Source organism: Pelophylax lessonae (genome assembly GCF_965119305.1).
Source record: "Pelophylax lessonae genome assembly, chromosome: 4".
In the NCBI taxonomy this organism is placed as follows: Eukaryota; Metazoa; Chordata; class Amphibia; order Anura; family Ranidae; genus Pelophylax; species Pelophylax lessonae.
In genome coordinates this window covers 161,842,824-161,858,117 of record NC_138771.1, presented here as the reverse complement: position 1 = coordinate 161,858,117, position 15,294 = coordinate 161,842,824, and the positions used below count along the sequence as shown (strand labels likewise).

Genomic DNA, 15,294 nt, shown 5'->3' with positions numbered 1-15,294 from the left:
TGATAGCAAGATACAGTATATGTGATAGCATGTGGAAAGAAGAATCTGTTGTTTGGGGAAAACCAATGTTCATGATCAATCATTAGAATTGCTGATAGAAGCTCTACCAGAATCCTGTTACTGCCTTATTATGATTATAGAAATCACTGAAAGCATAGACCTACAGGAGTGTCACACCAAAATCCCAATGCACACTGGGCGTTTTTACAGCGGCTGTTTTGGGCGTCGTGCATTTTTTTTCTACAGCCATTAAACTCCCCAGCATGTTATCTTATGTGTCCATGCACACATAGGCTTTTATCAGTGTTTTTTGGCAGGGACATTTTTAGGCTGGAAACTCCCTGCCCAGAACTATTGCATTCGAAGAGGAGTTTTACAGCTGTAAAAAACACTGAAACTGGGGTTATCCAGCATTTATGAGTGTTTTTGAGCCTCAAGCTTTTGTGGGAGTATAATTTGCTATAAAATTCAAATGCGGAAAAGACTAATTCAAAAAATGCGGCAAAATGTGGCAAAACCCGGTTGTTAACGTGGCAATCTACAGCTAGCGCTGCTGGTGTTTTTATAACATCCAGTGTGCATGAGGCCTAAAAGTGTCCAAAACACTTTAAGGCTCCACGCAAATTAGTGTTTTTTTTATAAGCTCAAAGAACGCTAGGAAAAAAACCCAGCTGATAATAGCATTTTTGTGCCAGCTTGTAGTAGCATTTTAGTAGCTTTTAGGAGTGTTAGAGTTGTATTAGCTTTTTTGCAGTACATAAGCGAAAAAAAAAAAAAAACTCGCTTGAAAAAAGCTGTTAAAAGCATTTTAGTAGCATTTAGAAGTGTTTAGGAACTTTTAGCTCCCAAAAACTCTACAAAAACTATTTTTTTTCTGCCCCAAAATTCCAAAGCTGGAAAAATGCTTCTAGCATGAAATAGTGTGCATGGACGCATATAATAACACTATTAGCATCTAGGAGCAGAAAACAATGCTCATAATAGCTTCTAGGAACTTAAAAAAATGTTAGTGTGCATGAAGTCTAAAGGTTCACATAAAAAAAAAAAAAAACAACATATTTCAGGTGCCAAAAACCTCCCCCTTTATCATTCATTAGGATCTTTAGCTAGATTCGGAAAGAGACTTCTCTTTATTAAGGACCGCCCGCCGCAGATTTACTGCAGCAGGCTGCCTCTCCTGGGTAAACCAAAGTAGCCCTACGTTGCGTGGTGCAGGGGAGCATGGGTCTGCGATTGCCACCGGGTACCCGCGATCGCTCCCAGCTGAGAGAGCAGTATGGTCAGCTGTTGTAAACACAGCTGACCGTTCTTCTCTCTGAAATGATCACAGAGCGCCTGTGATCCTTCTATATAGGATCACAGGTCTCTGTGATCATTTCACAAGCCCAACCCCCATACAGTTAGTAAACACTCCCCTAGGCTCACACTTAACTCTTTGATCACCCCTAGGTTAACCCCTTTCCTGCTAGTGTCATTATTACAGTAACGGTGCATATTTTTAGCACTGATTAATGCAGTAATGTCACTGATCCCTCCCAAAAAAAGTCAAAAATGTCAGTTAGAAGTCCGATCTTTCCGCCAAAATGTCGCAGTCTCACTTAAAATCGCAGATCGCCATCATTACTAGTAAATAAATAAATAAATAAGTAAATAAAAATGACATAAATCTTTCCCCTAAATTGTAGATGAGATAACTATTGCACAAACCAATCAAAATACGTTTATTGTGTTTTGTTTTTGTTTTTGTTTTTTTACCAAAAATATGTAGCAGAATACAAATTGGCCTACAAGGATGAAAATTTTTGGTTTTTAATTTTTTTTTTTTTTTTTGGAAATGTTATATAGCAGAATTTTAAAAATATTGTTATTTTTTTTTATTTTATTTTTTTGAGAAATGTTGCTCTTTTTTTGTTTATAGCACAAAAAATAAAAATCGCACAGATGATCAAATACAACAAAAGGAAAGCTCTATTTGTGGGGGAAAAAAAGGACATCAATTTTATTTCGGTACATCGTTTCTGTTAAAATAACGCAGTGCCAAATCGCAAAAAATGACCTGGTCTTTAAGGGGCAAATCCTTCCGGTCCAGAACTGGTTAATGTGTATAAGTAAACTCTCCGTTAAGTGGGTCTGCACTATTGGCAGTGGCTGCAGTTGCCTCTTTTCAGTGCTGCCAGTATTCCTGGCAATACAAATAACTTATGGTTATTGCCAGTAAGGCCTCTTTCACACGGGCGTTCTGTATGACCGTATGTCCGTATATCACCCCATCCGTTTGCGGACGATATATGGACATAATTCATGTCAATGGGATTGCGGATGTCAGCGGATGACCATCCGCTGACATCCGATTTTCGTCCTTTCAGTTCTGTTCCGTTTTTTGGAACGTAACAGAACCCTATTTTTCTTCCGTTAAACGGAAAGGACGCAAAATCAGATTTTAGCGGTGTCATCCGCTGACATCCGCAATCCCATTGACATACATTATGTCTGTATATCATCCACAAACGGATGGGATGATATGCAGACATACGGACCGGATGACACAATTGTCATCGGTGTCCGTAAAAAAAAAAAAAAAGTGACTGAACGGACGACAAAAACGGAGTGCCCGTGTGAAAGAGGCCTTAAGCTGGCATAGCTCTTAACTCCTGATGCCACTGTGAAAAACACAGGCACAATATGAGTTGCTGCGTCTGTCTTCTCGCCATACTTTGTAGCCACCTCCACTTCTGCCACTTCCACTTCTGCCACTTCCTTCTGCCTAAGAACCAAATGAGATATTCTTTTTATTGTACCTTGATTACCAGCATTGTGGTAAGAAAAAAAAAAAATGGAAACAGCAATCACATGAGCAGCAATCGATGTACAGGATGTATTGTACCTCCACCATACACAGAATGCCCTTATACAAAGGAAGCCATCATTTTTTTTTGCCAGTCCTATAAAATCCTAGCTGAATGCAGATGAAACAAAAAAGGTAAAAATGCTTTTATAGCAGTGATAAACTGTATATTAGATACATTTTTTAACAAAAGTTATGTTGCCTTTTAATACTTAATCCTTAACCGTAAACTTTTTTTCTTCTTCGTTACCCATTAAGTTAAGTAAACTTTTCTTTCTATTTTTTTGATTCGGGAATAGGTGAACTTTTCATGTTGTGGCTAATCTCTGTATCTATGGTCACCTGTAGAAGTGATAGATGAGGTGCCCCTGAAACCATTATGAACAAATGTATCAAAGGTAGTTCAGACAAGCAGAATGAGCTGCATATCAACTCTACGTTCTTACGGCATTAATATCCCAGGTTGTGCATCCCAAGGCAATGTTGTTAGTATTCTGCCCTCGAAGGCTGCCATACCACAAGCATTCCACCAGCCTTTTGATTTATTTATTTCTTGAAATCAAATGACAGCAAACTCCCAAAAGACGAACCATTCTTCAGCTCGAACACCTTCTCCTGCACATAGAATAACTGTAAAAGCTGTTGTCTGTTCAGTGCATTGGGGAGTGGTCTATTCTTGCAATGGGAACACGTGCATCTTCTTGTAGTAATGTGCGGTTTATGGCATCTCAGTTCTTCGAGTTTTGTAAAGGTTAGTCCATGTTTTGTTTGACCTGTTATACACATAGTAGCATTGCAGCCAGGGACTGAATAATTTGATAAACCAACAGGATTTTTTACAACCTAAAAGAATTATTGTTTGATGTAAACCTTGTTTGGGTTTCATAAGAAATAAATCTATCATGAGACATATTGTTATAGCTCGAAATTAAACAAATGCAATTTATGAATAAAAAGAACCTAAGAGGGTATTTTTTAGTTCAGCGAGATGTTTTAGAAACCCAGCTGAGAAATGTTACGTATTATTATAAAGTGTCTGATTTTAGTGTTAACAGATTTGCTTATTAAGATAATTTAGCACAAGGTAAAAAGTGATAAAAGTTACAAAATAAGCTAATGTAACTAACATCACACGCTGTCTCATCCCACAACTGGCTCTCTTCGGTCTCAATCCTCAGCCATGGCCTGACAAATTGTACACCATATACTCATTGCAGCACGCCTTGTTCTTGCTAGGGCTTGGAAAAACCCATCTCCCCCATCTGTCACTACGTTGGTAAACGCCCTTAACCACTTGCCGACTGCTCACAGTATATTTACTGCGGCAGTCAGCCCCTCAAAGGCAGAGTCTACGTCGCTAGCCTGTGAGGCTCTGGGGAGCGAGCGTGCGCCCGCGGAGGCGCGCTCCCGCGCGGTCACGGACCCCCCCGCGCGTGTGACTGGCGGACCCGATGTCCGCCGGTCACTCGGCGATCGTCGGGGGAGAGGGAGAAAGGCAGGCAGCTAGTGTAAACAAGCTGCCTGTCATTCTCCTCGGTGTAAAGACACTGATCACACAGATCTACTATGTAGATCCGTTGATCAGTGTCCTTACAGCTCAAGCCACAGCCAATCACAGTAGAAAGCACGCCCCTAGGGACACACACAGCCCCTCCCTCCCAAATAAAGTTAACCCCTTCACTACCAGTGTATTTTTACAGTAACAGTGCATATGTATAAGACCGATTACTGTAGAAATGTCACTGGTAACCCCAAAAGTGTCAAAAATGTCAGTCAAGGGTCCGATCTGTCCGCCCCAATGTCGCAGTACCGCAAAAAAAATCGCAGATCGCCGCCATTACGCGTTAAAAAAAAAACACCAAAAATGACAAAAATCTTTCCCTTTGTTAGTAAACGCGATAACTTTTGCGCAAACCAATAAAAATATGCTTTTTGCGATTTTTTTACCAAACATATGTAGCATAAAACAAATTGGCCGAAAATGTTAAATTTTAAATTTTTACATTTTTTTTGGGGAATTTCATATAAAAAAATGTGAAAAATATTGTTGTTTTTGCAAAATGTACGCTCTTTTTTTGTTTATAGCGCAAAAAGTAAAAATCGCACAGGTGATCAAATACCACCAAAAGAAAGCTCTGTTTGTGGGAAAAAAAGGACGTCAAATTCGTTTAGGTACAGCGTCGCACGACCGCGCAATTGTCCGTTAAAATCACGCAGTGCCGAATCGCAAAATACCCCCTGGTCGTTTAGCAGGAAAATCCTCCGGGGCTTAAGTGGTTAATGATCATTGTCATATGGAGTTTCTCTTCTCCAAAGCGCATTTAACAGAAGATAACTTTTACAAAAACTGGGCACTATGGTTGCAACACCCTAAATGCATTAAACTTTAATACATACCATAATTCTTACCTCCAACAACACCTGTATTCTGGAGCACTCCACCCAACCGCTTGACCACGAAGAGCAAGGGGGCATTCATAGGTATTAGTAGTATTCACCTATCAGCTCATCTATTTACAAGTGCATGAACGCCACCATTTTTATTCCCTTCTCTGTTTCTCCTTGATTGTATATGTAACCTTTCTTCCTACCTTAACCTCCCTGGCGGTATGATTATATCAGGAATTATGTACCAAAAGCGGTACAATTTTTTGCATGGAAATTTGGCGTTATGTATTGTAGGCCTACAATTCTTAGTAATTACTGACTTAAACCTGACCAAAACAAGACTCTAGTAGACATCCCAGATGTGATAAATTTGAAACACAAACGCATGAATTATAATCTATATATGTAATTATAATTATGTGTAATAATTTATAATATTTATAAGAAGTATAATTATACTTATATAATTATAATAAGTATAATATATACTTATATAATTATAATACTTATATAATTATAATAAGTATAATAAGTATAATTATACTTGTATAATTATAATAAGTATAATATATACTTATATAATTGTAATACTTATATAATTATAATAAGTATAATTTATAATTATTATTACAAATAATTATAATTATTTGTAATTATAATCTATATTCTATAATTAAAATTGTATCACCTCCATTTTATGTGTTTGTGTTGGTGCAACATTTGAATATCCCTCCCAGTTCCGCTCCCATGCACCATTGCTGCTGCAGGGAAAGGAACCAGGAAGTCATCAGAGCGACGGACGGCGCGGCGGGGATCTCGGCGGCGATCACAGCAATGGGAGATCATCGCTGGATTGCCAGGAGAAGGTAAGGAACCCTGCTGCAGGCTCTGCACATCTACCCCGAGCGTGACTCGGGGATACCGATCCTAGCATGACTCGGGGCTACCGCTAAGGGGGTTAACCAAGTTAATTACCTTGTACTTGCAATTCTTTGCTGATGTATGACAAATATTTCTTACACTTTGTACTGATGATTATTATTTTCTGTACATGCAAGCAGAAAACAAAAAAAAAACATTATTATTTAAAAAAAAAAAAAAGTTACAAAATAAAAGGATAAAAATTAGTGGCAGAAGTGACTGTCAGTTGGTGCTGAAGTAACTATACCTACTAATTTCAGCTTTCAGGCTTTAGGAGAGATTACAGAACCACTGGGACAACTGATTCTTCCAGCTCTATAAGACCCCGTATGCTCTTCCAGCTGACGGTTAGTAGGGCATAGTAAGATATAAACCTTGAAACAAAAGAAGGGTAAGGAAAGAGTTAAACAATCAAAAATATATTTATTTATTACAGGTCTTATATAGCGCCGTCAATTTACACAGTGCTTTGCGTACACTATATTACCAAAAGTATTGGGATGCCTGCTTTTAACACACACATGAACTTTAATGGCATCTCAGTCTTAGTCTGTAGGGTTCAATATTGAGTTGGCCCACCCTTTGCAGCTATAACAGCTTCAACTATCTGGAAGGGCAGTCCACAACGTTTGACCATTCTTCCAGAAGCACATTTGTGAGGTCAGGCTGTTGAATGTTGGAGAGAAGGCCTGGCTCGCAGTCTGCGCTGTAATTCATCCCAAAGGTGTTCTATCAGGTTGAGGTCAGGACTATATGCAGGCCAGTCAGGTTCCTCCACCCCAAACTTGCTCATCCATGTCTTTATGGATCTTGGTTTGTGCACTGGTCCAAATCGTTTAGTGGAAGATAGAAATATGGTTTGGGGTTGTTTTTCAGGGGTTGGGCTTGGCCCCTTAGTTCCAGTGAAGGGAACTCTTAAGGTGTCAGAATGCCAAGACAAATTGCGGGAACAGTTTGGGGATGGCCCCTTCTGGTTCCAACATGACTGCACCAGTGCAGAAGGCAAGGCCCATAAAGACATGGATGAGGAAATTTGGGGTGGAGGAACTTGTCTGGCCTGCACAAAGTCCTGACCTCAACCCAATAGAACACCTTTGGAATGAATAAGAAGGGAGACTGCGAGCCAGGCCTTCTCTCCAACTTCAGTGCCTGACCTCACAAATACGCTTCTGGAAGAATGGTCAAACATTCCCATAGACACACTACTAAACCTTGTAGACAGCCTTCCCAGAAAAGTTGAAGTTGTTATAACTGCAAAAGGTGGGCCAACTCAATATTGAACCCTACAGACTAAGACTGGGATGCTAATAAAGTTCATATGCCTGTAAAGGCAGGTGCCCCAATACTTTTGGTAATATATAGTACATTCACATCAGTCCCTGCCCTCAAGGAGCTTACAATCTAAGGTCCCTAACTCACATTCATATACACACACACACACACACACACACACACACTAGGGCCAATTAACCAGCATGCCTTTGGAGTGTGGGAGGAAAACTGCACAGGCACAGGGAGAACATTCAAACTCCAGGCAGGTAGTGTCGTGGTTGGGATTTGAACCAATGACATTAGTGCTGCCAGAGAGAGGTGTTAACCACCTAACCTCTGTGCTGCCCATACAGCACACTGTATAAATACAGCACATACATGCATAAATACTGTATATAAAAATATTTACGTGCCATAAGCATTGCAAATTATATAAGGTAGAGGTTTTCAGACGAGACAAGTATTTCAAAGCTTGGAATTCGCTGATCACTTACCCCAAGGTACAAATGAGGGAGTTCAGCACCACATGTTACTTCAGGACCACATATAGGACATAATATGGTTATAGATTGAATACAATGAAAATTCCATGTCTACTTGTAGATTCACCCTTTGTAAGTTGACATATGCTAACACTGTGACTGGCTTTCAATTTCTTGTAGCATTTGGCACTGCTACACTCCTTTCATGCCTTCCCCCCTACTTTGTAAGTAATTCATAAAAAATGGATGATCATGGAGGTGCATTTCAAGGCAGCCATAGAGTCTATATTTTATGTTCACTTTACACATTACGGGACATATTTACTCTAATTTAACTTTGACTCTTAGTTTTTATGAGTATTATTACATTACTTCTAAGCTTCGGTTTTCGTATTTTATAACATTCCAAAAGTACATTGTAAAATGTAAACCTGCTTTTCACCTGCATTTTACAATCGCTGTCCATTTCCAGGTGTTTAACTTTACTTTTAGAATCAGTATTGTATTCTGATAAATATTTGAGGCACATGCAATATATTTATTCATTTTATGCGGAAAACAATATAAAAAAGGTTTATGGGAGAGAAAAGAAGTAATCCCTACATGGAATACTATAAATATGTATATTATCTATTTACAGTTATCAGAATATACCATACCATATTTATTATGGTTAACGATCTTCTAAGACTTTGGTTTGCTTTGTAGTACTGTAAACTGGCAACAAGTACTTTGTTGGCCACTAATATGCAATAGATTGTTCTTTTTTACTTCTTTACTGCTTGTGTGATTGACTCATTGATTTTCCCCAGAAGTCTACACTAAAATACAAGTCAGATAGCAGGCATTCCCCTGTAACAAAAATGTAATTATACTCAAAATTGGAAATCACGTCTAAAGGGAAGCAGACCCTGCAATTTTCCTCATTAGATCCCTGGAGGTGCAGCAGCTGATTGATATTTATGAAAACACTCCCATTAGATTCACTTACCACATGGTAAAAACAGAAAAACAAAAGATAGGACTCTGCAACAAAGTTTGTTTTAACTTCCTGCCATCCGCGCTACAGCCTATATACGGCTGCGGCGCGGACTTGAATTTTTGGGAGGCCGTTTTTAAACGGCCTCCCAGAAAGACTCTCCCCGCGCGCTCCCGCGAGCGCGCAATGGGGAGAATCTGTGTTGGCCGTGTCCCTTGGACACAGCCGGTCACAGATCGTGGTGAATGGCCAATCACAGCGGCCATTCACCACGTGATCAAGCCGTCCAATGAGAGATGATCTCATATGTAAACATATGAGATCATCTCTCATCGCCGGCGCTCCTTCCTCACACAGAGCCTGCAGTGTGAGGAAGGAGGGGGAGCCTCACAGCACCGGGGACACACAGCAATGTAATCAGGGCACTTATCACCAGTGCCCTGATTACTAAAGGTAAAAAAAATACACAAATTGCCCCCCCCATCAGTGCCCACAGTGCCCGCCTCAGTGCCCCCCATCAATGCCCACAATCAGTGCCCATAGTGCTGCCAGTCAGTGCCCATCAGTGCCTGCTCATCTAGGCACTGATGAGCACTGACTGGCAGCACTATGGGCACTGAGTGTGGGCACTGATGGTGCTGCCCATCAGTGCTCATCAGTGCTCATCAGTGCCACCCGTCAGTGTCCATCAGTGCCATCCGCCAGTGCCCATCAGTGCCGCCTATCAGTGCCGCCCATCAGTGCCGCCTCTCAGTGCCCAGCAGTGCCACCTCTCAGTGCCACCTCTCAGTGCCCAGCAGTGCCGCCTATCAGTGCTCATCAGTGCCACCTATCAGTGCCGCCTATCAATGCCGCCTATCAGTGCTCATCAGTGCGGCATATTAGTACCTCCTCATCAGTGCCCGTAAGTGCCACCTCATCAGTGCCCGTAAGTGCCACCTCATCAGTGCCCATAAGTGCCACCTCATCAGTGCCCATAAGTGCCACCTCATCAGTGCCCATCAGTGCAGCCTATCAGTGCCCATCAGTGCCGCCTCATCAGCGTACATCAGTGAAGGAGAAAAATTTATTTTCAAAATTTACTCGCAGAAAATAAGAAAAACTTTTTTTTTTTTCAAAATTTTCTGTCTTTATTCTTTTTTTTTTTTTTGTAAAAAATAAAAAACCCAGAGATGATTAAATACCACCAAAAGAAAGCTCTATTTGTGTGAAAAAAATGATACAAATTTCATATGGGTACAGTGTAGCATGACCGCGCAATTGTCAAAGTGTGAGAGCGCTGAAAGCTGAAAATTGGCCTGGATGGGAAGGGTGTTTAAGTGCACAGTAGGCAAGTGGTTAAATCCTTGTAATGTACAAAGATCACCCAGAAAGGAATGTTTTTTTACTCTTTAAAGCGGAAGTACACTGCATCTGAGCGCCAGAAACCAAAAATGCTATTTAATTCATTTAATTTAATATTCAAAACAAACTCACTCATGCATCCATGTCTCCATGCTTTTTTTTGCTGAGAAATCACTTTAAAAAAAAAAACAAAAAACTAGCATTTCTGGTCGTGGCCATCTTGAGTAAGGGCAGCCTGGCCAGCACCCTAGACATGGATCTGTTCAGGGACCTGCCGAGGATGAACAAGAGGCAGACATGCAGAGTAGCTTTGCAGTGAGGGTGTACTATAGCTGCCTGTGATGATCTGATGCTCATAAGAGAGACTGATTATATATTTATACATTATGCTAAAATTGACCTCTCTGGAACGGATGGTCAATTCCTTCTGGTAAGCTTTGCATGCTTTCACTGGGTGGAAGTTTGGATTACAGCACACCTTATTTAGCAATTTGTGCTACACTCTTGATCCACTATTGATCACTCATTGGATTGAATTCTTTGAACTTTGTGGGAATTTTCCTATTTTATTTACATTTTTAATTTTTAGCTTTTTAGTTTTATTTGTTACCCGTATTTGATGATATGTTGTCATGGAGACATTAGCATTTTTTATTTTTATTAGCTATAAATAATATTCAATAAGTAATAACTTTTTTAAAATAATCTTATTAAATATTAAAATATGGAATTTGGGTTCTTTGAATTGAAATCCTCTGTTCATTCCTATATAACAAACATTCTATAGCTTATTAACAATACTGTTGTATGTTTCCCACAGCTCATAACAATTGCTGATGATTTCTGTGGTTTGGACATGAACGCCCCCTTGGGAGTATCGGAAATGGTGAGAGGGTACCCTGTCTTCACCGAGGATCGGGACAGAATGACTTCCGTTATCGCCTATGTCTACAAAAATCATTCCCTGGCATTTGTGGGGACCAAGAGTGGCAAGCTCAAAAAGGTAGGAACATGGTTACCGCTTTTTCCAGTCAGTTTCTGTATTGTAGTATTATATAGTAGAAATTACAGTTGACCAGATTATTATTCCCGTTTTCTACTTATGGTTTGAATGGTAGCCTTGTTTTAGAAATAGCTAACTTGCTGCCATAACTTGTCATATATATGACTGGCAACCGTGTCATAATGTGTTGACAATATTCTATCCTGGTGTTTTTTTATTTTTTTGGCTGTGTGGTTTAAAGAACTATAATAAACTTTTATAAAAAAGTTTCTTATATCAACTGGGAATTTAAATTTAGAAATGAATCAGAATTTTGTTTGTCGACAACACAGAAGCGTGCATTTAGAATATATTTAGAGCTGTGTGTATTATTAGTTTAAACTTGGCTACATATATAACAGTTTTACTGTACAGTTTTTTTGCCAACAAACCCATACAGTGTGTCACGGGTAACAGGGTTCTGCTGGCCAATCTATAGTTATTTTGGGAGCTCCTGGGGCTAAAAAACTTGGAGCATAGTAGAAATTAAGGGAAGAGCAGAAACAGAAATCTGCAGAAGGGGCAGACATGAACGAGAGCAGAAACAGGATCGGGGGAGAGAGAATAGAGTATACCCGATTGCAAGAACCAGGGGCTCCTGGCCTTCACCAGAGCTGTTGAATGTACAGATGGTCATATGTGCCTGGACAATTCCCTCTATATAACCCTTGAGATTGCCAAGCTGAACAACCACAGACAGACAGCCAGAAAAGGACAGACAGGGTGTCTGTACTAGCAGACAGAGTTGTATCAAGGAGCAACAAACACAAAGAGGATCAAAAGCAGTGGCCAGCACAAAGAGATAAACAGGATCAGAACCTGAAGTCAGCACAAACCTATCAACTGGATCAGAAGCTAAAAACCAATCCAGACCGTCTGACAGGAACAGAATCAATAGCCAAAACAGGTCAAATCAAAAATACAAGATAAAATAGCCTAGCACATATGCAGGAACATACATAGGCTAAAGTGTCAAAGACAGAATAGACTCAGATGCATCAGCCTTGGCTGGTAAGGGCAGGGGCCACAAGCACAGAACAGAAGAGACATGAGTAAAGACAGACTAAAGGTTCCTACACACTTGATGAAAATCAGACGAAATATCCTTCGATTTATCTCTCTCCTGCTCAGCAGTCATAACCGTTTTTAGTTGACAGTGCATAATGTTCACGAAATTTCTCATCCGATTTTCTTTTTTTTTTTGGGACTTTTGTTCCTAGACTTCCGGGTCATCAGCAACTACAGATCATGCACAGTCTTCCGTATCCGATTTTTCGCGGACGTACTGAATACCCTTTAAACGTGCTGGGGACGGACGATAAAAATGTTGGTTTTTGTCCCTCTGTTTTTTTTCGTTGAAAATGTCAGCATCGGCACACTACCTGAAAATCGTACGATTTTACCTCGGACGGGAATTTCCGGCAGATTTTCCACTAGTGTGTACCCCACTTAAAGGTCCGTTCACACCAGGTGTGGTGAGACTGCACTGGGCGACTATTCCAGCAATGTCCCACTACACCTCCACCACAAGACAAGGCAAAATTCCCTCTCCAATAAGACCAGTTCACATCACTGCGTTGCGTTAGTGTGCAGGCGGTGTGTACTGAAAAAAAGTACTTCTTTTTTTTTAGCAAAGTATGGGTTATGGGTCACTTTGTGACATTTTGATAAAGTTGATTTTAATAATAAAATTAATAGTAATAAAGTAACAGTACAATGCGCCAGTATTAGCAAAACATGAATGCGCTGGTCTGGCCATACCACACCGCACAGTACCCTCTGCATTGCAATGCAGCAAAAGGTGTGAACGAGCGCTAACAAAGCCGCACAAACAAGTCAAACACGACTCCTGACTTGAGACAGCCGTATCTACATGACTGATTAGAATACATTTTTAAAATGGAACTGAACTCAGAAAGTGAAGATTTGCTTTGTTCCAGGGAATATTTAGAAATGTTACTTGTCTCTAAACAGTCTCCTGAAAAATATACCTTTAAGGGATAGTCCACAACATATGTGCATCAAAACTGATGGGAAAGCCGCACAGATTTCACTTGCAGAGATATCAATTCCACATCAGTTTTCATGCACGTGGACATCAGTTCTTATGCACGTTGACATCGGTTTTCATGCGCATCTGTTATGTGCACTATTCACACCAATGTTGATGTCATGTCAGTTTTTTTCCCGTGCAGAAAACTGCATACACATTGCAGATTCCTGCACAGACACGTGATACCAATGTTGTGGTGTGAACAGGGCACATAGAGAACAATTGTTTTTTTTTTTTTTTTCGTGCCCTTGCAAAGCAGGTGCATTAAAACTGACCTCTCTGCACTATGATGTGCATGAGGCCTCAGGCCTGGTTCACTCCTATGCAGGTTGGAGTTTGCATATTCCAGGTGCATTTTTGTGTTTTTCAATACACTTTTTTGATTGATTGAAATCTATGGAACCAAAAACCAGAAACAAAATCCTGACCCTTTCTATAAAATACAGAGATGTGAATGTGACCCACAGAAAACCATATTAAATGGACTGTAGTGTGTTTCTGCAAAACTGAAAATGCTCTAAAAAAATGCATAGGTGTGAATCCGGCCTAAGTCTTGAATTCCTCTTCATATGGATGCGCCGTGGCAGCCTCACACCTGTTCATCTGCAGACTGAGATCTAAGATATTAGTCTGAGTAGATTTGGAATAAGATTTAGAGATGTTATTGCTATGTTGCTCACTGTTCTTGTTGCTTGGAGGCTTTGATGTGAGAAAGCACATCCCTGCCTCTGCCAACATGGCTGCCCTCACATAGTGACACATTGCAGAACAAGACAAGTTATGTTAGTAATGTGGAAAAATCAGCTGCAAGGAGACCATAGGCAATACAGGTAACTACTCCTTTTTCCTCTGCCTGCCTTTTTTGGGCACAGGTATTAGAGTTCAGTTTCCCATTAGATTTACCCTTGAACAAGTACATAGTTGCTGGTGAATGTAAAGTAGATTGTACAGAGAATGTACAATCAGACTACGATATGCGGGGCAAGCTGTAGATGACAGATAGAATAAATGATGTGAGGTCATCTTACTGCATTCTACCAATTAATTATTACCTAAGCAAGAGATACAATTATTACATGGATTATTTTTTCATTTATCTGCCTAGAGCATTACCGTTAACATATTGACTTCATAGATAGAACCAAAGCTACGTTAATTAGCATAGTCATTAAACTTCCAAGTTTTAATTTGAATACAGTGCATGGATAACAGAATAAATGGCAGAGTGATGTATGAGAGTCACCTGACTGCAGCAAAGCATTATGTACAGTATCTGCTTGTTAATCCAGCATTAGAAAAGCATAGAACCGTCACAGAAACATGGAAGACAGTGTATGCATATTACTTATAAACAGCATGTGATTTCAGAAGGGGAACATTTGAACAAGAAATTGCTTGCCATGCCCAAACAAAAGCATATAAATAACTGTGCAAATGGCTCCTTGTACACCACAGAGTTGGATGTCTCTGATTTATTTTTGACCTACTTTTAGGACAAATTGTCATAACCACTGTAATAAAAAGGGACCTGCTGTCTAATGAGCTACTTCCTGTCGTAATGGGTATTTTTCCTGCTTCACAAATAAGAAAGAAAAGAAAGGAAGTTTGTTTCATTATATCTGCAGTTTCTTTCCTTGTGTACATGAGTTTTTCTTTTTCCAGCCAATGTCGCTTCTATGATACTAAAGAAAAAGCACACACCAGAGCTATGTTTTTATTTCAACAGCAAATCAATATGGATTCCTAAGTATTAAAAGAGCTCAGGCCAAAATTGTTCAAATTACATATAGGTACCTACATCCCAAGAAACTAGAAAAAACACAAAGAGTTAATGGGGGGCCAAGCATGGGGATTTTAATGGTACCGTCCTCAGGCCAATAATATTCAAGTAAGAACTAATTAAATTGTATAAAAAGTATTTCAAATTTTTTTTACAGGAAATTGCATAGACAGACCAGGTACACAAAA

The 15,294-nt window shown here is 39.8% G+C and overlaps 1 protein-coding gene across 3 annotated transcripts in view; it reads left to right on the top strand.

Moving 5' to 3' along the window:
- PLXNA4 (plexin A4) overlaps positions 1-15,294 on the top strand; it is a 965,210-nt gene that overhangs the window by 168,882 nt on the left and 781,034 nt on the right. For all 3 annotated transcript variants that reach the window (XM_082255302.1, XM_082255301.1, XM_082255300.1), the window contains one exon: positions 11,052-11,234. In XM_082255302.1, coding sequence (XP_082111428.1) covers positions 11,052-11,234 — 183 coding nt within the window. The remainder of the gene's footprint in view (positions 1-11,051; positions 11,235-15,294) is intronic.